Source organism: Amblyomma maculatum, chromosome 10 (genome assembly GCF_055883805.1).
Source record: "Amblyomma maculatum isolate TAMU_Amacu chromosome 10, ASM5588380v1, whole genome shotgun sequence".
NCBI classification, from domain to species: domain Eukaryota; kingdom Metazoa; phylum Arthropoda; class Arachnida; order Ixodida; family Ixodidae; genus Amblyomma; species Amblyomma maculatum.
Window position 1 is genome coordinate 38,650,077 of NC_139353.1, and position 22,066 is coordinate 38,672,142.

The 22,066-nt window shown below is 44.3% G+C and overlaps 1 protein-coding gene across 2 annotated transcripts in view; it reads right to left on the bottom strand.

The window, feature by feature from the left end:
* LOC146176206 (histone-lysine N-methyltransferase SMYD3-like) overlaps positions 1-21,727 on the bottom strand; it is a 45,977-nt gene extending 24,250 nt beyond the window's left edge. The window contains exons 1-7 of one of the 2 annotated variants that reach the window (XM_084582522.1): positions 21,455-21,727; positions 21,327-21,390; positions 17,654-17,764; positions 16,208-16,277; positions 12,376-12,503; positions 4,658-4,725; positions 2,176-2,284 (exon numbers count right to left, since the gene is read on the bottom strand). In XM_084582522.1, coding sequence (XP_084438648.1) covers positions 2,176-2,284; positions 4,658-4,725; positions 12,376-12,503; positions 16,208-16,277; positions 17,654-17,764; positions 21,327-21,390; positions 21,455-21,579 — 675 coding nt within the window. In that variant the 5' untranslated portion in view covers positions 21,580-21,727. Of the gene's footprint in view, positions 1-2,175; positions 2,285-4,657; positions 4,726-12,375; positions 12,504-16,207; positions 16,278-16,800; positions 16,967-17,653; positions 17,765-21,326; positions 21,391-21,454 lie in introns of those variants that run through there. The other variant, XM_084582524.1, reaches the window with a different exon arrangement.
* Positions 21,728-22,066: the final 339 nt, after the last annotated feature.

The window sequence follows — 22,066 nt, forward strand, 5'->3', positions numbered from 1 at the left end:
ATTTTTTTAAAGCAAGGTCCAATGTAACATTGCTGCGAATTCTAGCTTTCTGTGTACAGTATTTGCCGAGTTAGGAAAGAAAATAGTAGTCGAGGTCGACTGCGCTGAGGTCGACCCCTGGCTGTCCTCTAGTGGAAAACACGACTCTGTGCGCTGGCTACGGCAAGTAATCCCACCCGAAAGACATTACCACCCTGCAGGTAACAGTTGTGACCTTCAGAACACTGATCCCTTCCGATCAGCACGCAGCAAAAGGGGAACTTTTTGGGGGCGGAAGCGAAACTTATCGGGGCATAGCTGTCAACATTTTGGGTCGGTTTGACGTAGGTTCGCTATCGGTGCTGAAGTCTGAAGAGCTGAAGAAGTCACCTTCAGAATCATCACTGATGCTGTTCGCGTCCAAAAATGAGCTCTCAGATGCGTCAATTTCCGCAGAAACATTCCGTTTCCGAGCAGCAGCAGTGCGTGACATCGACGCTATGATGTAAACAAGGAGCCTCGGCCACCTGACTCCGGAGACCAGCTAACAGCACAGCACGGCGGAAAAAAAACCGAGTGAAATTGAAAGAATGGTTCTCCTATTTCCCACTGGATGCCGCCACTTGTCAAGGAGTTTTCAAAAGCGGGAAAAATCGAATCGTGAAACCATCGATAGTGGGTTATCGATGTGAATAAACGCGGACAGGAAAGTGTTAATGCTTGTATGTAAACAAACATACTACAGCATGTAAGTAGGCAACGCATTGCAACAAACACACTGCTGACCACTGTCTCACAAACAGCCACTCAAAAACAATTGAGAAAAAGAATTATCTTGACTTTATTGCTCCCTTGTTGTTTACACTCACTGTTACGACTATGAGGTTGCAACACTAACATCAAGCTCTAATGTAGTCATCCTAAACTTGCTGCTTAAGAAAATGAGCAAGGAACGACTCGCACCTGCCCCGTCCCCGAAATTCCTTGATCGCCCACAGGTTCCCGCGACGCCAGGCAATGATGTCACTTCGCTCGATCAGCGCAAGGTTTCGTTTTCTTTTTTTGCAAATGTGAATCCGATGTCCTTCTCAACCTCCACGACGTCATTTCCTTGAAATTCGGCAGGTCATCATCCTCATTGACAGCCTTTAGCACTCTGTACAGTGTCAGGACTGCCTTGTTCGCGTACATACTGTGCACTTTCAGACGGATGGCATGGACTGTGTAGCTGTCATTCTTGACTGTTCGCAAGCTTGAATACTTCACGTTGCGAGGCCTTTTCTTTGGAGAAGCCAAAAACCCACGCAGACGATCCTCCCTGATTTTGGCAATGGTACGAGGAAGTATTCCGGTGTCCTCGCTCGCAGCACGGAAAACGGATTTTGGTACGGGAGTCCACATTTGCAATTACTTGCTTGGCGTGCCTTGACAAATTGGATGCACGAACTGTTGAGAAAATGCGTACAGGAGAGGTGGCTGGGGCCGCTGGGCTGAACACGATTTTCTCAAAAGTGAGAAAGAGCCGGAAAGAGTAAACATGGCAGTCAGGGTTGCAGGGACAGCGAAAGCGTGAAATGGAAAAAGACGACAAATGCAAAATACAAAATCACAGGTCTCAATCGATGCGCTCACAATAAGAGCGTTTTTTGTTGCGCCGATGACAAATGTACCATCCATGAAGCCTGCCGGCAAAGCATTTGTTATTTTTCGCTCACCACAAGCAACACACTATTTTGTGTCGCGGATGCAGGTTGCACAACAAAGAGCACTAGCTTGTAGCACCTGATGATGAAATGGAGTACAGTACTATACCAAAACTATACAGCCATGCAGATTTTCCACAAGCTATTTGCGCCACACTCGAGTGTGGAAGACAGGATGAAGCGCCGTTTCACTTTTGACCAATGCTGGCATCGTAATGTGTTTTACTGAAGCTGCATGAGCAATGCAGTGCTACCCCACAGGAAACCACGAAACCGGGTGTGTTGGCAGGATGACGAAGTGGCGTACGCAGCTCACTTTAGCAGTGAATATTTTTGCCTCCACAGGACTTTTTTTGCTGTGTTCAGTTAACAAAAAATCCCTGGTTGATTTGAACATTTTTTGCAATCCCAAAGACTTTGAATTAATGAGGCTTTACAGCGTATCTACCAAAATATTAAAAAAAAAAAACAGAACAACGCCGGCACAACTTACACCTTCAACACTGTCGCAGGTGATGTTTTCGGCAGCTCTTAGCAGCAGTTTGGGGCCTTTGTAAACTGCATGTGCATTTGGGACACAGGAATGGTCAAAGATTGATGGGCTGCAAGTAGGAAAACAAGAACAAGGCTTCAGATAGCATGTAGGTTAACAGTGTTTACTGACACAACCATAAAAAAAATTCACAAAACTTGTAGTAATGGAGATGCACTAGTAAGAGTTGTGACGATAAACTGCATCGAACAGCTGTAGAGCTGAGAAAAAAAGGGGGCAACTCGAAGCAATCGCCACAGAGCAGTAGTGTCATGTTGAAAAGGACAGCCCAGTATATGCACCAGACCACTTTGAAATGTTACTTTAAGCCCTAAACTTGAATAGTTTGTTCTAAAACTTCTGGACTCTTTTTTTTCTTAGTTAGCACTTTTTACAACAAACTCTTCCGCCAAAGGCTGCTTTCAAGGTGGTTTCTGAGCTAAAATTTCATTGGGAACAAGGTAAGGCAAGGAGACACGATCTCTCCAGTACTATTCACAACTTGCTTAGAGGAAGTATTCAGAGACTTGGAATGGGAGCAGTTAGGGATAATGCTAGATGGAGAATACCTCAGTAATCTGCGATTCGCTGATGACATTGCCGGCCACTTGCATCGAGGTTTGTGAGAACATAAATGGCTTAAAAATTCTAGGGAAGTAATGCTTCATATGCCAATAATTTGACCGCATTTAAAACCACTCGCTCGTTCTGCCCTTGTTGACCATGCAAGTGTAATATTGCTTGTTCCTTTTTTTTTTAATTGCATTTAAATGACTATAGTCCTAGCAGTCCCTGTCTGATGAGATCGAGGGATTGACGTTCAGACACCTAAGCAGAACTACAACGAGTACGTGCAGAGCGGCTGCACGCGTGCATTGTCATCACGTGATGTAATGCAAGGCACTGCTCTTCGGGCCCCGCGCAGGAGTTGCAATTTTGAATAAAGTTTTTTGATTACTTAAAGTTATTGCTTGGGTATTGCAAAAAATGTTATCGCGTAATATGATGACCAAGCCTTCAGCAATATAAATCAATCATTAACTCCGTATGTTCGAAAAATCGCTCGAGTTGCCCTTTAAGAAGTTCGCAGGGGTCAAGTGGATGCAGCTACGGTTAATTGGAGGAGCATGGGAGAGGCCTTCACCCTGCAGTGGGTGTAGTTCAGCTGATGATGATGAAGATCAGGTACTTTTTGGATTCCTAATTATTCATAAGAAAAAAAAATTGTCAAATATGTGACTTGCAATGACAACAGAAAAAGTTAGGTTCGCTTTTAAAGTGCTTAGATTTTTGCAAGAATGTCATAAAGAATCCGCTATTGGCCTCACCCTGCACGATGAACTATCTAAAAGTTATCTAAGCCCAAACGATTAGTACACCTTTATAACTTTTGAAATGACAGTTTTCCCAAGCTGACACACTCAATTACTCATTACGACAGCTACAACTTTTTTTCTATTTGTACTAAGGTGATGAACCTTAGAATACATTCTAATAGGAGGAAGATAAGCCATTCATGAAAATTTTATCGAAATCAGTCCAATAGTCCAAAGTTGACCCTTTAGCCTGGCATCCTCCCCTAATGCATTTATATCAACTTTCTAACTTTTTACTCTCTTTTCAAAACCTCCTCGCAACATCCTTTTGTATTGAAGTAAATTGAAGTAAATTTTAATTCAAATCAATTCAAAATCCTTGAAGTCATTAGCCACAGCAGGGATTGGGATTGCTGAAATTAGGGGATGTGTCTAAACTGTTAAGAGAGGTGCCAGGGGTTAAGGGTAAAAGAGAACCGGCAGTTATCCTCAGCAGTGATCAGTGTAAAAAACATTTGTTAGGAATTAAGAGGATGCCTTCAGAAAAACGAGGGTATATAAGGAAATCATGGCCAGCAGTGCGTTAATTTTATCAGAATACAACACTTAAACCCGTAGACATTTCTTCGGCTAAACCTTGGTTGGGTACCTAGAAGGGAAGATGTGAAGAACACCGCATGCTGCTCATTGAGAGAAGTGACCCTCTGCGCGTGACCACTAGGAAAAAGCAGGCCGCTCCAGTCAGGGGCACCGTCAGTGTTTCGGTGGAGACAGCGAAAGAAAGACAGTCAGCGCATGGTTTGGCGTGGTTTGTCCCTATGTGTTTTTTGCAGTTCGCTACATATATGGTGCTTGTTTATGCTTCCTGTATGTAGCAACGATGCCATCAACGTGAAAGGAAAGAATCAGAGAGATGGTGCTTCATTACTGGGTGCGGATCTGGATATAAGTCATGTTCGAATAACATGCCCCCTTCTTGGCACCCTAACCTTGGTAAGCCAGAAACTTAGTTTGGCTAACCAGCCACAGCCATGCTACCATTTGCTTTGGGTTCTGAATTAAGTAGCTGAAGAACTAAAATAAAATATAAACCATAGTTTCAACACTCTATGCAAAAGCAAACTCACCCAAGATATAACCCAGTTCCAATACAAGAATGGCCATCATCACAGATGCCATAGCTGTTAATAACCATCTGAAACAGACAATTTAAACATTGCATCATCTTTTTTGTACCACAGACACGATGAATCGGGGTCGACCTTGGCACTGCACTGAGTAGCAGCTGAAAGCGTTGCGGGCGATTAATTGATTTTTCTGAGAGCTTAGTTTTGAAGAGTACTGTAACTTCGAATAGTACTTGTTGCTAACAGCAGGCATGTACAAAACGTATTGATCTTAGATGTTCTTATTCTCCTATTTCCTGAATAGATATTTATTAAAAATTTCGGCAAATTTTTGTTGTAGCCTCTCAAATTTTGACAATCAAAAATTTTTTTTTTCCCCTTATGTAAGTAATGCGGTGAAACTACACGTAAGGGACCTCAGAAAAAAGTTTAAGTGAAAACGCGCTGAACCAAAATAAGTGCGCGGAACCTTGTTTGCATTAGCGGCAAGAAACACTGGGTGTTCACATTATATCCCAGCCCGTTTATCACTGCATTCATTTGCAAGCAAAGAACCTTGTCTGGCACAACAATTTGATGGGCAGCAAAGGCCTTCAGCCTCTGCAAGTAGACAACCAGCATGCGTATGTAGCCTTGCTTAGAGCTAAAAGGCCTAGTAGGGCTGAAGCAGGCTATGGATGGCTATGGCTGTGGAGCTTACTAAGCGTGCAAAGCCAGCAATTCAGTTCAAAGCTAAATGACGTCCACTTTTCCTTTTGGTCACGCAGTAATGAAACATGGTCCTCAACGTAAAAATGCTTGTTGAAGTGCCTCATATGGCCTGGCAGACATACGATGACGCCGCAGAAAATGTTCATACAACTGACGTGAGCAACACAATGAATTTCATCACAATGAAGGGCGTTTGCACAGCGTTCAATTGAGCTTCGGTGGGGAATCTAAGAAAGTTCGTACAACTGAATAATTTGTTTAAATAATTGTTCATTCAAGTGTTATTCTACTGCGCATATCTGCTTTTCTCTTAATGTTCTTAAATAGAGCCTTTCAAAAACCGCGCTATGATTTGCCGCAAAAAAAAAAAAAAAGAAAATTGTTTAAACATATTGGTGTAAAATCTTTTTTGCGCACCATAATTAGCAAAGAGGGCTTCATAATACAACCTTTCACTACAATAAAGTTTTTAATAAGGAACACAGGGTCAGTCACTAAATTAATGAGGTTTCTGATAAGTATGATCAGCACAAACAAAAATAACAAGTACTTCATACCTGGTGGTATAAATAATGTGGCAGCACATACATTAGTCTTGAATTATTGCTGACTTAAAGGTTAAATAAATGTCTATGATCTCTGCCACAGAATGTTACAAGATTGTGCCAACTGCTGCCTATGGAATGTCACTTTTTAAAGCAGAGGAGTAATAATGAGGCAAACTATGACGCTTCCAATTTGAAATAGCACAATATTCTTATTGTTACCTCAAATGCAGCCTAGTAAGTTAGTGCTGCCAAGCCTAGAACTGGGACAATATTCGCATTAAATTTCCATAGTCCATGACAGCAGTGCCCACCTATCAAAACCAAAGTAATAAATCTACAGACTTGTGCCACTCGAACCACAGCGGCTGGTGACGACAAGATCACTAATGCCATAATTCGGAACAGGAGCAACAGCAATATCAAGGCACTGGCGCATTTCATGAACAAGCATTGGGAAACAGGTACGGTGCCAGCACAGTGGAAACACTCGGTGGTCATCATGATCCAGAAACCCGGGAAAAAATTGGCAATAGAGAATTTGCGGCCCATCTCTTTAAGATTTTCGAGAGGGTTGTGAATAATAGACTGCAAAATTACTTAGAGGATAGCGCTCAGATGCCGGACACCATGTTTGGCTTCAGAGAAAAGCTATCAGCCCAGGACGTTCTCCTGCAGATCAAAGAAGAGGTCTTGACGGGTATCCCACGCTCGGCAGAACACGTGGTTTTGGCAGTGGACATTAAAGGTGCATTTGATAATGTTAGTCACAAGGCGATCTTAGATGGTCTGGCAGACAAGAATTGTGAAACCAGAGTCTACGAGTACATTAGGAGCTTTCTGAGTAACCGGACGGCCGAAATCAAGATTGGTAATATAGAAACAGAGACCTTCTCCCCGCCCAACAAAGGGACACCTCAAGGAGCAGTCATTTTGCCTACGCTGTTCAACGTGGCAATGATTGGCCTGGCCAGGCGCCTCGAGAAGGTGGAGGGCATACAGCACGCTATGTATGCTGATGACGTCACCATCTGGACGACCACAGGATCACTCGGGGAGAAGGAAGCGAAATTGCAAGAAGCAGCATCTGCCATCGAAGAATATCTAAAGCAGAGGGGCTTGGAGTGCTCATCAAGGAAATCAGAACTGATCAGATTCTGGCGAGGGAAGGGCAACCGCTCTGCTCCCACAGATCAAGGCCACAAGCTCAAGATCCGGCTGCAAGGGGAGACAGTACCCGAAAAGACAACCGATGGATCACTGCCTTGTCGTGGCGGAGGGGCTTGCGAAACTCGATGAAGTCGTGAGCTCTGCTGTGTAGGGCCACCCAAGATAGACAGGTCACGGCAGAGAGTTCTGACAAAATGTGAATCACTGGAGAAGGTAATGGCAACCCACTCCAGTATCTCCTGCCAAGAAAACCCTATGGCCAGTCACAATACCATTAATGATATGGCGCCGGAAGATGAGCCCCCCAGGTTGGAAGGCGTCCCACATGTTACTGGGGATGAACAAAGGGCGATTCCTAGTAGCTCCAAGACGAATGAAGCGGCTGGGCTAAAGCCAAAAGGACGCTCAGTTGTGGATGTGTCGGGAAGCGACCGGAAAGTCCGATGTTGCAAGGAGATACATCACATAGCAACATGGAATGTAAGATCTATGACGCAAGGTAAACTGGATATCGTCAAGCGAGAAATGGACAGATTGAACATTGATATCTTGGGTATCAGCGAGCTCAAGTGGACCGGAATGGGAGAATTTAACTCCGGCGACCATTATGTCTTTTATTGTGGGCACGAATCCAAGAGAAGGAATGGGGTCGCTCTCATAGTAAACAGAAGAATGGGCAAAGCAGTGCTAGGGTACAACCCCAAAAACGACCGAATGATTTCACTTCGGATCCAAGGTCACCCTTTCAACATAACAGTTATCCAAGTCTATGCACCGACCACTACTGCTGAAGAAGCTGATGAGAGATTTTATGCGGACCTACAATGCCTTTTAGACCGCACCCCATCATCAGACGTCGTTTTTCTCATAGGAGATTGGAATGCTAAGGTAGGGAGTGAAGAAATATCCGGAATTACAGGCAAGTTCGGTCTTGGTGAGCCAAATGAAGCTGGGCAGAGGCTAGTAGAGTTTTGTCAAGAAAACAACCTGACCATAGCGAATACTCATTTTCAACAGCACAAGAGGCGCCTGTACACATGGACTTCACCGGACGGTCTGTACAGGAATCAGATCGATTATATTATTTGCTGGCAGAGATGGAGAAGCGCTATACAAGCAGTAAAAACAAGGCCTGGGGCCGATTGTGGCACCGATCATCAGCTTCTTGTTGCCAAGATTAAGCTTCGATTGAGGAAAACGCAGAAAACTAGAAGGCCTTTCAGGTATAATCTGGATCAAGTTCCATTAGAATATGCTGTGGAAGTGAGGAATCGATTTCAAGAATTAGATCTAGAAGACAAAGAGCCCGAAGAGATGTGGTCTGATGTTTGTGATATAATACAAGAAGTTGCTACTAAGGTAGTTCCAAAGCAAAAGAAATGCAAGAAAGCAAACTGGTTATCTGAAGAGGCTTTGCAAATAGCTGAGGAAAGGAGGATGGCAAAAGTGGGGGAAAGAGAAAGATACAAGGTTCTCAATGCGGATTTTCAGAAAATAGCAAGGAGAGATAAGGATGCCTTCCTGAACATACAGTGCCAAGCAGTTGAGGACAACAGCCAATTAAGGAACACAAGAGCTCTGTATAAGACAATCAAAGATATCAAAGGAAGCTTCTGTGCTAAGATGGGCGTGATAAAGGGCAAACGAGGCAAGGACCTCACTGAAGCCACAGAGATAAAGAAGAGGTGGCAGGAATACACAGAAGAACTGTACAAGAAAGACCCGAATGTGCAAACCCAACATAAGACGGTTGTGATAACTGATCTCGAACTGGGCATCCTGAAGAGTGAAGTTGAATGGCCTTAGCCAGCCTTGCTAAGAACAAAGCTAGCGGAATTGATAGCATTCCAGCTGAGTTGCTTCAAAACCTCAACCATGACGCTGTTAACATTCTGCATACATTATGTCAGAAGATTTGGACAACCCTGCAGTGGCCACAGGATTGGAGGAGGTCAGTTTACATCCCCATTCCAAAGAAAGGCAGTGCCAAAGATTGTTCCAACTACCGCACGATCGCGCTTATTTCGCATGCTAGCAAGGTGATGTGATGTTGAAAATCCTCCAAGGTAGGCTGCAGCAGTATGTGGATCGGGAGCTTCCGGACGTGCAAGCTGGGTTTCGCAAGGGCAGAGGAACTAGAGACCAAGTTGCCAACCTTCGCTGGATCATGGAAAAAGCAAGAGAGTTCCAGAAACCCATCTACTTCTGCTTTATTGATTATGCGAAAGCGTTTGACTGCGTAGACCACAGCAGATTGTGGCAAGCTCTCCAAGAGATGGGAGTTCCAATTCACATCATCTGTCTCCTCAGGAACCTGTATGAAGGGCAAGAGGCCACAGTCAGAACTGGGCATGGTCTTACTGATTGGTTTCCGATTGAGAAAGGAGTGAGGCAAGGCTGCATACTGTCGCCCTGCCTATTTAACCTATATGCAGAGTGCATCATGAGGAAGGCCGGTCTGGACGAGTCTTCAGCTGGAGTGAAGATTGCTGGAAAACGTATCAACAACCTTAGATATGCGGATGATACCACTTTAATGGCAGAAAGTGAAGCGGAACTCAAGAGACTTTTGATGCGCGTACAAGAAGAGAGTGAGAAGTTTGGGCTTAAACTGAACATTAAAAAGACAAAGATCATGGCGTCTCGCCCTATCAAGTCCTGGAGCATCAAGGGACAAGAAGTGGAAGCTGTGACAGATTTTCTCTTCTTGGGCTCCAAGATTACATCGGAAGGAGACTGCAGCCATGAAATTAGGAGACGCCTGCTTCTGGGAAAGAGAGCAATGGTTAGCCTTGACCGCCTAGTAAAGAGCAGAGACATTAGTCTGCCAACCAAGATCCGTATAACTCGTGCTATGGTCTTTCCAGCTGTGATGTATGGATGCGAGAGTTGGACTGTGAAAAAGGCTGACCGCCGAAGAATTGACGCGTTTGAATTGTGGTGCTGGCGAAGACTCTTGAGAGTTCCTTGGACTGCCAGAAGATCAAATCAGTCAATATTGTCGACCATAAACCCTGACTGCTCTTTGGAGGGTCAAATTCTAAAGTTAAAGCTCAGCTACTTTGGTCATCTGATGAGAAGAGAGGAGTCGCTGGAGAAAGATTTCATGTTGGGAAAGGTTGAGGGTTGCCGGAGAAGGGGTAGGCAGCGAACGCGATGGTTAGATGGCATCCTCGAGGCACTGCAGATGAAGTTATGTGATGTTAGGAAGATAGTGAGAGACCGGAAAGCGTGGCGTGACATGGTCAATAGGGTCACGAAGAGTCGGACACGACTGAACGACTGAACTGAACTGAACTGAGGATCCTCGGGATGTGGCTCCAATCGAATCAAAGGTGTCAACACACACTTAATTTGCTCAAGACCTCGACCCAGCAGGTCGCCCGAATGATAGCACGGGTGACCAGCAAAAAGATGGGGATGAAGGAGCCCGACACATTCAAACTTGCCCGGAGCCTCGTTATTAGCAGAGTAGAGTATGCTCTACCCTACTTCAATATGACAAAAGGAGAGAAAGACAGAGCGGACGCCATCATCAAAATCGCGATCAAGACCGCGATTAAGACCGCACTCAAGCTCCCCAAGAACACACCAAACCACAAGCTAGCAGCTCTGGGTATACACAATACAATACAAGAATTAGCAGAAGCCCAAATCAAGTCACAGCTAAACAGACTTCTACAAACGAGGACGGGAAGATGGGTGTTGGAAAGACTGGGATATAGCACACACCTACAGGCTTATAACAAGACAACAGAGGTATCGCGGGAAGTCAGAAATTGGTACAGAGTTCGGCCCATGCCAAGAAACATGAACCCCCGCCTACACCCGGGAAGGAGACAGGCAAGGGCAGAGTATTATGAAAAAACAATACGCCAACAAGACACGTCAAGGTTCACCGACGCAGCCTTATACGAAACCAACGCAAAGAGGGCGATAGCCATGGTCACAGGCTGCGAAGGCCGGGAGGTAGTTAGCGCCTCGATCCAAAACTGTATGGTCACGGAGGCAGAGGAAGTGGCTATTGCACCGGCCATTAGGCAAGGAAGAGAAACGGGAGAGAGTCTGACGATACTGTCGGACTCTCAATCCGCGTGCAGAAATTTTCAACGAGGTAAATTATCTAAGGTAGCGCACCAAATCCTTACTTCCACAAGCGAGCCAACAAAACAATAAACTAAAACACTAGTGTGAATTCCGGGGCATGCAGGGATCACGGGGAATTTGTATGCAGACAGGGTAGCCCGAGGACATTCAACCTACCGTGCGCCCATCAGTCTCGCGGCAGAGGACCTGATTCCACTCGACCCTGACAACACCACAATACTACAACACTACGGAGGCTTGCGGAAAGTATATCCGGAGCCGCATAAAAAGCTCAGCAACGAGGAGGCCATAGATCTGAGGCGGCTACAGACGGGCACCTTCATTAATTTACACATATTACACATGATGCATCCCACGACATTCAGAGACGAGTGCCCGTGGTGCGGGAAGACCCCTACCCTGTACCACATAACATGGGAATGCAGCTCACATCAACTACAAAAAATTGAAAACCCAAATGAAAGACAGTGGGAGGCTTTGCTGGCCAGCTCTGACTGGGAGGCTCAGCTCTACCTGGTCACAAGAGCTCGCGAACTGGCGAAAGCCAGTGGTGCCCTGGACTGGGGGCGCCAACCGCTCGTCAGCCTCGGCTGAAGAGGCGAAGAAAGAGATCCCCGAGCAGTTAATAAAGTTCACTCACTCACTCACACCCCCTATATTGGTCATAGAGCAGACCAGATTCTAGAAATCTTTGCTACACAAATGCCCACACTGGCTGTCACCAATTTTCATGCCCTACTACCACAGGTAACTAATTGCTGTTAGCCAATGTAGTCAAACCTTGAAATAGCAAGCACAAATATTACGGATATTTTACTATATCGAACTCTTCCTAAATAGTTTTGATAAACACACGTAATTATATAACTTTATGCAACGAACGTGGTTCACCCTAAGACGGACATATAGGAAACGTCTCAATGTCAAGCGGCCCCTGATTATTTTACAGGCTTCGAGCCTAAGCTCCAGAGAAAGTCTCCCAATTTTTTTTTTTTTAGTAAGCATCACTGAAGTTGCTGTCTTTTCCCAGCCTGAACTACACTGCTTTTGCAAGCGTTCTTGACAAAATTTTATATTATGAATTTCGACTACATTAAGATGTCGTACGATTTTTCAAGCATTTGCTATTCTTTATTAGTATGTGCCTTAATCACATGCTAAACGCCTTTGATCCTCAATTTTCACCTTGCCATAGATTTCAAGGCCTACTTCAGGCTCTGGTATGTGCTTTTCATCCAGGAACACCTTGGCTGTCATCCACAGTTTTTGGAAATCATTCAAGCGACGCTGGTCCTTCTTGATGGAATCCGCATCTAAAAGGAAGGAAAAGAACAGTCACACTTTTTAGCACAAACTGCGTTACAAGATTCGTTAAATGGCACATATCCAGCATGGCAAGATGGCAAATAGCGAAAACCCATGTCAGTACTCTAGTAAGATATTGGCTGCTGCCTCATCAGGGGAGGCAAGGCGGAGGTTCTCTTCTAGATAGTTGCAGCTTTGGGACTACTGTGCTATAAGCAGTGCTTTGATATAAAAGACTTATGGTGGGATATGGCGTTCCAGATAAACTTTGCCCTTTCTTCATGAATTTTGATGAAAATTGGCAGAGTTAGTGATAGCGTTTTTGAGATACTATCATAAAAATATCAAATTAATATCCAAAAAATTTTTTTATCTATAGAACTTTTATAATTTTCATCTTGTACCAAGCCTCAGTGACCTAAAACACATGATAGAAGACTTGTTCATAGTGCTTTGCATTCCAAAATGAATGGACGAGATTGTGACATTTGCAGAATTTTTTATTCACAACGTAGATTTTCAGTTTTCATTTTTCGTTTTCATTTTACAACAGGCATCTAGACTCTGAACAACCAGTTGAGTCAAAAAGTCAGCAAACAATGTGCCAAGAAAGCAAGAATGTCACGGCCTGCAGCCTTTCTCAAGGAATGCAGCGAAAAAGAAACGGCACTGAATTAAACCCAACTGTCACCAAGAAATCAGCGGAACAATCAGATCAGGTAACAAAAAAAGCAGTTCTGAGAAAATGGCTTCCGAAGTTGTACCTCTTGTTGCACTTTATCAAAAGGCACCAGAGTTGTAGTTTTTTTAGTCCTTTTCAACACGGGGTTCATTGGATGCCTTGCCTTGGAACTGAAGTGCTCTTGCTACCTTTCTATTCCGCAAGGCATCCTTCTCCATTGCTCTGTGAAGAGCATGCTGGCCAGTTTGCAGATCAAATGTGGCACAGTATTCTGCATAAGCATGACAGGTCCCTGCATTGTACTTGCATACTGCCTCATTGACAGCCATCACCGTTTTTCAAACAACGATGCGTTTTCATCTTTTGGCAGCAGAGACCCCATGACTGAATGCAGGCCCTCAGCAGCATTTTGCATTGTTTTCCCAAGACAACGGCTGAGGAGCTGGACATCAGAAAGCCACTGGTACACAGGTAGCAATGCGTTTACAACATGATTTGCAAGTTGGTACTTATGAGGGGGTGGAGGTTTGCCCTCTGCTTTGGCAGCCCGGTTTTTGCACCAACTCTGCTGTCCTTGTGGGCAGAATTCATGATGTGGGTCTTCATTGGTGGATGTTATGCGGTAAAAAGTAGCCATCACGGCTTTTTGCATTTCTTCAACTTTTTTTAATTTTCGCGCAGGGCCTTGCCATATAAGTCTGTCAATTTTTTATGAGGTCTTGAGTAAGGCCACCTTTCCTGCCAATAGGTTGACCTTTCTTGCCTTTCATAAAAAGTGCACACAGGGCTGTGCCCGTCCTTTTCTTCATGTGGTTCACACAATCTTCTTTTGTGAATGGGATAAGACTGTAGGTCTCATCTACGCAGAGTGCCACAAAGGTTCTACTATCTCCATAACAAACACTGTTTGTGTATCGCAAACCATGCTTTGCAAAGCACCTTCTAAATAGGAGTAAGGCAGCCTCAACTTCCATTCTGCAAGACTCCAAGTCAGTGTTCTTTTGGCAGAAGTGCGATGACTTCTACTCATCACGACCAACATCTCCTTCTTTGAGGCCCACTTCACATCCATGACACCTATTTGACAGGATGACACAGTCGAGCGCAAGTCCTGTGCAAAACTCTATCACAGTGCCAACCCCTATGTGAGATGTGCAGCCACGTGTCAACCACGCCCCATCATAGACCACAGCTATGTTATTGTTAACCAGAAGGTCCATCTCACTGTACAGTGCGCACAGCCACTGCAGCATCAGAAAAAATCTTGGCCACAACTGCCTCACTGGCCAATCGAAATTCTGATTTCAAATACTTTTGGAAGGTTTTATGATGCAAACCCCTGTGAGACACATTCATTATCGACCAAAAATCTTTCAACGCTGTTGCTCCTTTTACCACTGCTTTTGACAGCTTGTATTGCCCTCAAGTTAACATTGAAAATTCGACCACCTTTCTGCGGCGGCGACCACTGTTTTGCGACGGTGGCGTAGAAAGCACATGTCAGCATCATTTGCGCTGCCAGCGGAACCGAAAGTCCAGCTTGCGAGCACTGCTGGCACTTGGCATTCTCCAGAAGCCCGTTTAGAGCCATGACTTCCACAACGACGAACTCGTTCGCTGGCTCTGCACTGGCGAATGCTTAGCCCTTAGCTTGCACTTTCGCGGCAACTTCCTGCAATGCCTTCTGGCGACAAAAAAACGTGGCTGCAGATATGCCTGGATAGTGCGCCCGGTGGCCGTCGACATCGCTTAAATTTCCAAGATTAGCGGCCTAATGACATTTCGAGCGACCGAGAGTGTGCGCATAAAGTTCATCAGTGTCCCCGGTGCTTTCAGACGATGTATCGTCAGCATAGAAAGTGCTCAGCAGCGGTTATTCAATGGCGCTGCAGACACCAGTAGCTGCACACGAAGCAATCGCCTCTGCGCCCATAAGTTCGGTGACACTCGTAGCCGCAAAAGAACCACTTGCTTCCGCACCCGTAACTATAGAGTGTTGAACACCAAAAGTTCTTGAAATAAACGACTTCTTCATCATCAATGATTTTCGCTTACCCGTGCCGTAGGCATGAGCCGTCTTGTACTTCAGTGGTTGTCGACCCATGACTAACAGTTAAGTCCACTTGCGAAACTATGCTCCACGCATACGTGCGAACATGGCAGATGCGTAATCCGTATACGAAACTATGCTCTGCGCAAATAACAAACATGGACATGCGGCGAGTCTGCGCAAATGACTGGAACGGTGAGCCGAGTCAAGAGGTGCGTGTAGCAGACACTGCCACTGCGGAGGGCACGCAGAGCAGATGCCACCGCCAAGGAGACCACTTGTGGAGCACACTGCTCTCACGTGATGCGCACCACCAATCAGGAATAGTCGTGCAACCCCGGAACTTTTGCTTGTTATGCGTTTGGCTATGCTTGAAGGCTGAAGTGGGAAATTTGAAGCCAAAGGAACGCACTTTCCATAAAGACCAAAATGGCCGCGCTCAGTTGGGTGGTTGCAGAGATATTTGGACTTGAAAAATGCAGTTTTCTCCCGATTTGGAAGAAGTTTTCCGTTACCTTTGATCATTTACACAGTGATTTGGAGTATTTGTAGATGGTTTTCGATGATGAAAAATCTTAATTACATAAAACAAGAATTGTAGAAGCAGAAAAGTTTCAAAAAATCATTTTTTGACCATCTTCCGCCTGTTGAAAGCCGCGTCCCCTTAAAAGACACTTTTGACAAACATGCTATATACAAAGGAAAACTGTGCACTTTAGTCGGTTTCTTTTTCTGAATTCAACAGAAATTATTGCAACAGATCTTTTTCTGAATTCAACAGAAATTATTGCAACAGAAGTGGCATGCAAGATAAGGATCTGTAAAGGCTTACAATATTTAGAAACTCAGGCATTATGTTTAGGGAAGTACCGATGAGTAAATTATTTACACACAACCATGACCTTTTCTGTCTATGCTCTATTTTTTTTTCTACAAGAAAGTAAGAAGATGTTACCCCATCAAAATGCATTCCTACTCACGTGACATGAGGTCAGCAAAACATCTTTTCTTTCCAAAAACCATTTCAGGCTCAGACCACACAGCTTTGTTCTGAAATGAATTGAAAACGGTTTAAAGCCATTTTAGCCTGGCTTGAATGCATACAGATCATCAAAAGCTAGCTTGGCAATGCAAAAAAAGAACCTGTTTACAGAAAAAGCTTGTTGACAAGCCCTGAACTGCAGTTACTGCTCCTTTTCAGCTACAACTGAATTACTTAATGATTGCGCATGACTTTCTCTATTTGCATAGCGATCGATTACTGTCAGTAAACATGCACATTCTCCTGTGCTTGCCTACACTTATGAACAAGATGAAAATTGCACGTCGTACACATTTTGAAAAACACTGCATCAAAAATGATCAATGAGAATCATATTAACATACTAGTTTGGCTATATATAAACAAGGAGCACTGTATACAGTTTTCTGCTATGCAAAGAAGTGGACATTTTCTAAATAAATGTTATGAAGCAATCACCAAATGGTGACACCTTCAACCATGTCACAAGCTGCCTCACATATAGAGTGGAAGTTACGGGAACTCATGCTTCACATATAGAGCGGAACTTACAGGGGATCTCCCTGCTCCTCTGAGCATGCTTCGACATGAATCCCGAGGCAGCGATCAGCCAGCGCGCGTCCTTGATGATGGGCCGCAGCGCAACGAGCAGAGAGTATAAAAAGCCAGACCGCAGCACGCCCATGGCAGCGTGCTCTGGGAAGATTCAGTCTTCCGGGCCACTCTCACGGCTGCTCACTTTGGGAAAGTGTCTTCTCACCAAGCCTGCGATCAACTCATCGTTTCTCCTCATCTGTACGGCCACTGCTATCGATCACCTCTGCGACTTCGACACCTCATCTAACAAGAAAGCCGTGAGAATTCCTTTTTGGCACAGAATGTCGGTTAATTATTGTTTTCACCTTGTTTAACCTTGATCTGGCTTAGTATTTTAGGCTGCATTTTCTGTGTAACTCTTGCCTCTATTATTCCAAATATAGTAATATCTGGAATAATTGCTTTGTTATCTTTATAATCTTTTTTTATCACAGTGTTTGTTCATTGTCGTTTTTTTTTCCCCTTGTCATTTACCAAGTGGTCTTTTACCACTATCGCGTCGTGGCATTTTTTTTTGTGTTCTATTATTAAGCAGTGTAATTTGGACTGCAATCTATAAATATCCAATTGTAAAAAAAAGTGACTGTCTTGGACTTATTTCTCAATCACAAACAGACACACATACTTCATGGGTTTACCGGCCTAACTTTTAAATGTGTTCTCAAACCTCATAGAGGCACAACGGGCAACCGTAAAGGGGATCCCCCGCCCCTGTTGACCATAAAGGCGGAGGTTTGTGACAAGCTATCTTTCATCAGCCTAACATGTCACAGAAATTTCGAAATGTAAAGAACAAGTTATTACTAACACTGAGCTTCACCAGCAGTCTGCAGAAGAAGCGTACTGAAGCTTCTGGCACATTGGGGGCCACTTTACAGAAGGCTGCACATTCCACCTTGTGGTCTTGCCAGGCTTGTGCCTGCACCAACCGAGGCAAAAAAAGGTGCAACGCATGTGGAGTGCAAGCCGGCACGCAGAACGTCTGAAGTACACGTTTTCATTCTGCACAGTCTTAGCAAACACAGGGAGAACTATACTTGTTAGAAAAATATGACACAAGCCTTACTGTCGTTACAGTAATAATTATGCTGAAGAAATAGAAATGATACGAAGAAAGAGACAAAGCATGCCGACCAAACAGGAAAACTGCATCAACTATAAATACAGAGTAGCTCTTCAGTTTCTTGATAGCGACCCTTGCATGAGCACAAATAGAACTATAAGGAAAAAAGAAGAAACACAAAGCACAACTAAAACAAACCTGCCTGAGTGCAGTTATATCCCACACACAGCAGTGTTGAGTATTAACTAAAATGTAAAATATGAAAATAGTTCTAAAGTCTTACAGCAAACCAAGCACTGTGAAATGAGCTCCCTCTCTTATGAACTGAAATGAAGTTTCAGACGCAAAAGGGATGGTTCACAGACATCTAGCTGGCTCACAATGAATTAGGCACCACTAATGTAGTACATGTAAAGCCAAATGCACACCGACACCATTGATGACTAGACGACTGTGCCCTTGCTAAAGAAAATGGTAAAGTTTTCTGACTAAAATAAATATGAGTATGTAGTAAAAACGTTTTTGAATGCTGAATCGAATATTTTTGTTCAATAATTGTAGGATAAATCCCAGAAAGCAGCAGCGAAGAGAAACTTTCTACTTGTATTCTACAGAAAATACAGTTACGCTTATGGGTGATCGCAAGGAGCAAAAATGGCCAAATCACATGACCAGCAACCATGTAGCTACCTTCATGTACGTGCGGTAGTGAAATGAAACAACTGTTGGCACACATCCCGTCTACATGCCTAGACTTCATTTCACACGTCCTGTACACTTTTGTCTCAGCAAATGAAAACGCATTCAACCGGACCGAAAATTAAAGGTGACCACACAAGAACAGCACAATGAAGGGGCTATGAACTACTGGGCACAGATAGAAAGTTAAAATAATCGGACACCACTGAAACAGGGAAAATAACCGTTATTACACCGAGAGGGAACTGAATGTAGTGCTAAAAAGTTACACATTATGATGACACAAACATGCCAAGCATGAAGAGAAGACTATGATGCAGTAATTGTGTACAAACTCTGCATTGGTACTAGTAATTAATGTCTTGCTTCTGCAACAGCTTCTTGCATCAAGCATTATTGTTATCATTGGCAGTGATCAATAATAATTTAATAATTATAATAGTACCTGTCACCATCATGAGTAGTTTTGAACTGAAACAACCACGTCATCACTAGCACTATACAAATCATGATGCATGTTTTTTATTTTTATTTCCCCTTGAAAATTTCTCAGTGTGCAAAATATTTTTGCCATCACTATATATATTTTTTTTGGTTCCCACAGATTAAGTAAGGATATTTCTGACTGTATGCACCATCATTACACCCCACCGGGGTGGCGCAGTGGTTACGGCACTAGACTACTGTTCCCAACGACGCGGGATCGAATCCCGGCCTCGGCAGCAGCTTTTCGATGGAGGCGAAAAGCAAGGCGCCCGTGTGCTGTGCGATATCAGTGCACGTTAAAGAACCCCAGGTGGTCGAAATTTCCAGAGTCCTCCCCTACGGCGCCTCTCATGGCCTGAGTTGCTTTGGGACGTTGAACCCCACAAACCAAACCAACCAACCAGCACCATCATTACAATTAAAATGTGACTTTCAGAGAGGGTATTAGCTAGCACATGATGTTTTGTAACTGCGTGCTCTTGAACTTTCACTCCACAGAGTGAAAGGTGCAATAGTGTATAGGAGCCTTGAAAGTTCTAACGTCTCCTAAAGCATGGATGCTTTCCCACATGCAGATGTGCCAAAGGCCACACACTAGCATGTTGCATTAGTGACAATGTACAGGGTTGTCCATTCTTAGTGGGAACATGCAAGCAGGTGGTAGCTCTCTTGAAGGCACCATTGCACCCAACACTGCTGCATATCAAAGAAAAGTAGCAAAGGCACAGAGCAATCTAGAGGCATTGCTTTGCAAGGCCTGCCACTCTTCAGTGCATGGTTGAGTCGGATGCTAGTGGCACTCTGAAGAGAGTGACCACCTGTTCAAGTGTCCATACTAAGATCGAAACACTGTACAGCCGCCCTGATTTTTAACAATATAGCGCGAGCATCGACCAAACTGCTGGTCAGCAGGTTACAACGGTGATAAGCGTGCAACACGGCGAGAGTTCGTGCATGCGCAAGAATGTGGAACGTCGCAAACAGATATTGTGGCAGGGCGTGTGTCTTTGTGATCCGAACAGCGTAGCAGAAGACGCTCTCTCTTCGTGCGCGCGCGCGAACTATCACAGTGTTGCACGCTTATCGCCGTTATAAGGCGCTGAGCAGCAGTTTGGTCGACGCTCGTGCTATATTGTTAAAAATCAGGGCGGCTGTACATTGCATGGATTGTCTTACAAGCACATTTCCTGCAATTCAGAATAAGAGGTTTAATAAGAAATAGCTTTGGCAAAAATGAATCAAATCAAAAGCCCAACTAACCACTTTCAGTTTTTCCTAACAAGAAAAATGGAAACAAAACACTAAGCTATTTATAGTGGGAACAGTAAAAGAAAACATGCCACAAATAATGAGCTTCTTTTTCACAAGTTTTCCTAAAGCTTTTTTTTGTTATGACAGCCCCAAAATAATGAAAAAAAAAATCGTAATCAATCGCTAAATTTATCGATTCCAGCACTCAATACCCATGTGCAAGCTGCAGCTTTCACAAGCTTCAGTAAGCATAATTGTTCCCAGTCAATATGTCTAATAACAGTGCAGCTTTTCCTCCAAAGTCATGAACGACTTTGCACAACTTAGTTTTTACAGTGTCACGCTTTCAGCGTTCTCTGGAGTAGTGTAGTTCAAAGTATTTTTTTCGTGAGGAACTACACTTGTGACTTTGGAGAAGAGGTTCCGAGCTTTCAAATTTCCTGAAGAATTTAGTGCGACGACTAAGGACTTTCAAACGGTTGTAAACATGCCACTTCATGCAGGTCCTTAGCTGCTCATGTGCCATAAACGCCAGCACAACACTTCATGCAAGTCAGTTTCAATTTTTTTACATAAGGTAACTCGGGCGTTTGCATTATCGAGGTATGGAGTAAGCATCCCTGCCATGAGACTGTGCACAGCAAAATCATTCAGTAAAATTTGTAACCTGTTCTTATACACGTGTACATCACCCTTGATATTGTGATAATGATTGACTATACGACTACCAGGCTATTTCGTTTTCTCCACTCGGCTTCAGTGCATAGTCGAGTTGGACGCTAGTGGTACTCTGAAGAGAGCGACCCGCTCGCGACGCTCTAACAACGGCAGACAGTACAGCAAGAGCAGTGCATGCCTTTTTCTGAACGGAAAAGATGATCGTTGAACCGCTCTTATTCTTACTTCGTACTCGATGACACGGACTTCTGGGCTCACCAATCGATCAGTCAACTCCGCAGCGATCCACCGCGTATGTTCTCACCTGACACTGCTTGTTGCAGAAGTAGGCGCATTTGCATGCAGCACATCGCTTCAGGCTACCGCACCTTGAAAAGAAAAAAAGGAGGAGATGATGTAACAGAATACAATCTGACAAATGTACGCACTTACACTGAAAAGCAGTAGTCGCAAATGCGGCCGCGGTTTTCTCTTCCCAAAACATAGACAAACGGCGTTGAAGATAGAATTTCGTCCCCCGCTTTGTAAGTAAGCGTTTTCTGGGGCTGCTGCGCCATTTATTCAAACAATGACACTCCCTCGACAACTTATCAACAATGACAGTCGCTCGACACCTCGCAGAGCTCGCGGAACGCGACGAAAGCGGCATTCAAAACACAACTATGCATGCGGCATGCGGCAACACAAAGTCACAAAGCCAACAAGGCTCACTACTTCACAAGTTCACAACATCCTGCACCAGGGCGGTCCCTCACTGCTCTCACGTGATTCTACGTCACCGCTAGACTGATCCCATGGAGGAAGTTGTTCAGTGCTTATCCCTCCCGCCAATTCCTCTTCCTCTACTACCACTCTCTTTCCCAATATTAACTCTGCCGCGCGGCTACGTCGCAGCATGGCCTCCGAGATCCGAAGGCTATGCTAGCAGACACTCCTCGCGTTAGCGGAGCAGCCGCTTGCAACTTCGCAAATTTTAATGATCTTGAAGGTGTTTCAAACCAACAGAAAATAAAAAAGGGCTACGAATGCAAAAGCGCGCCTGCA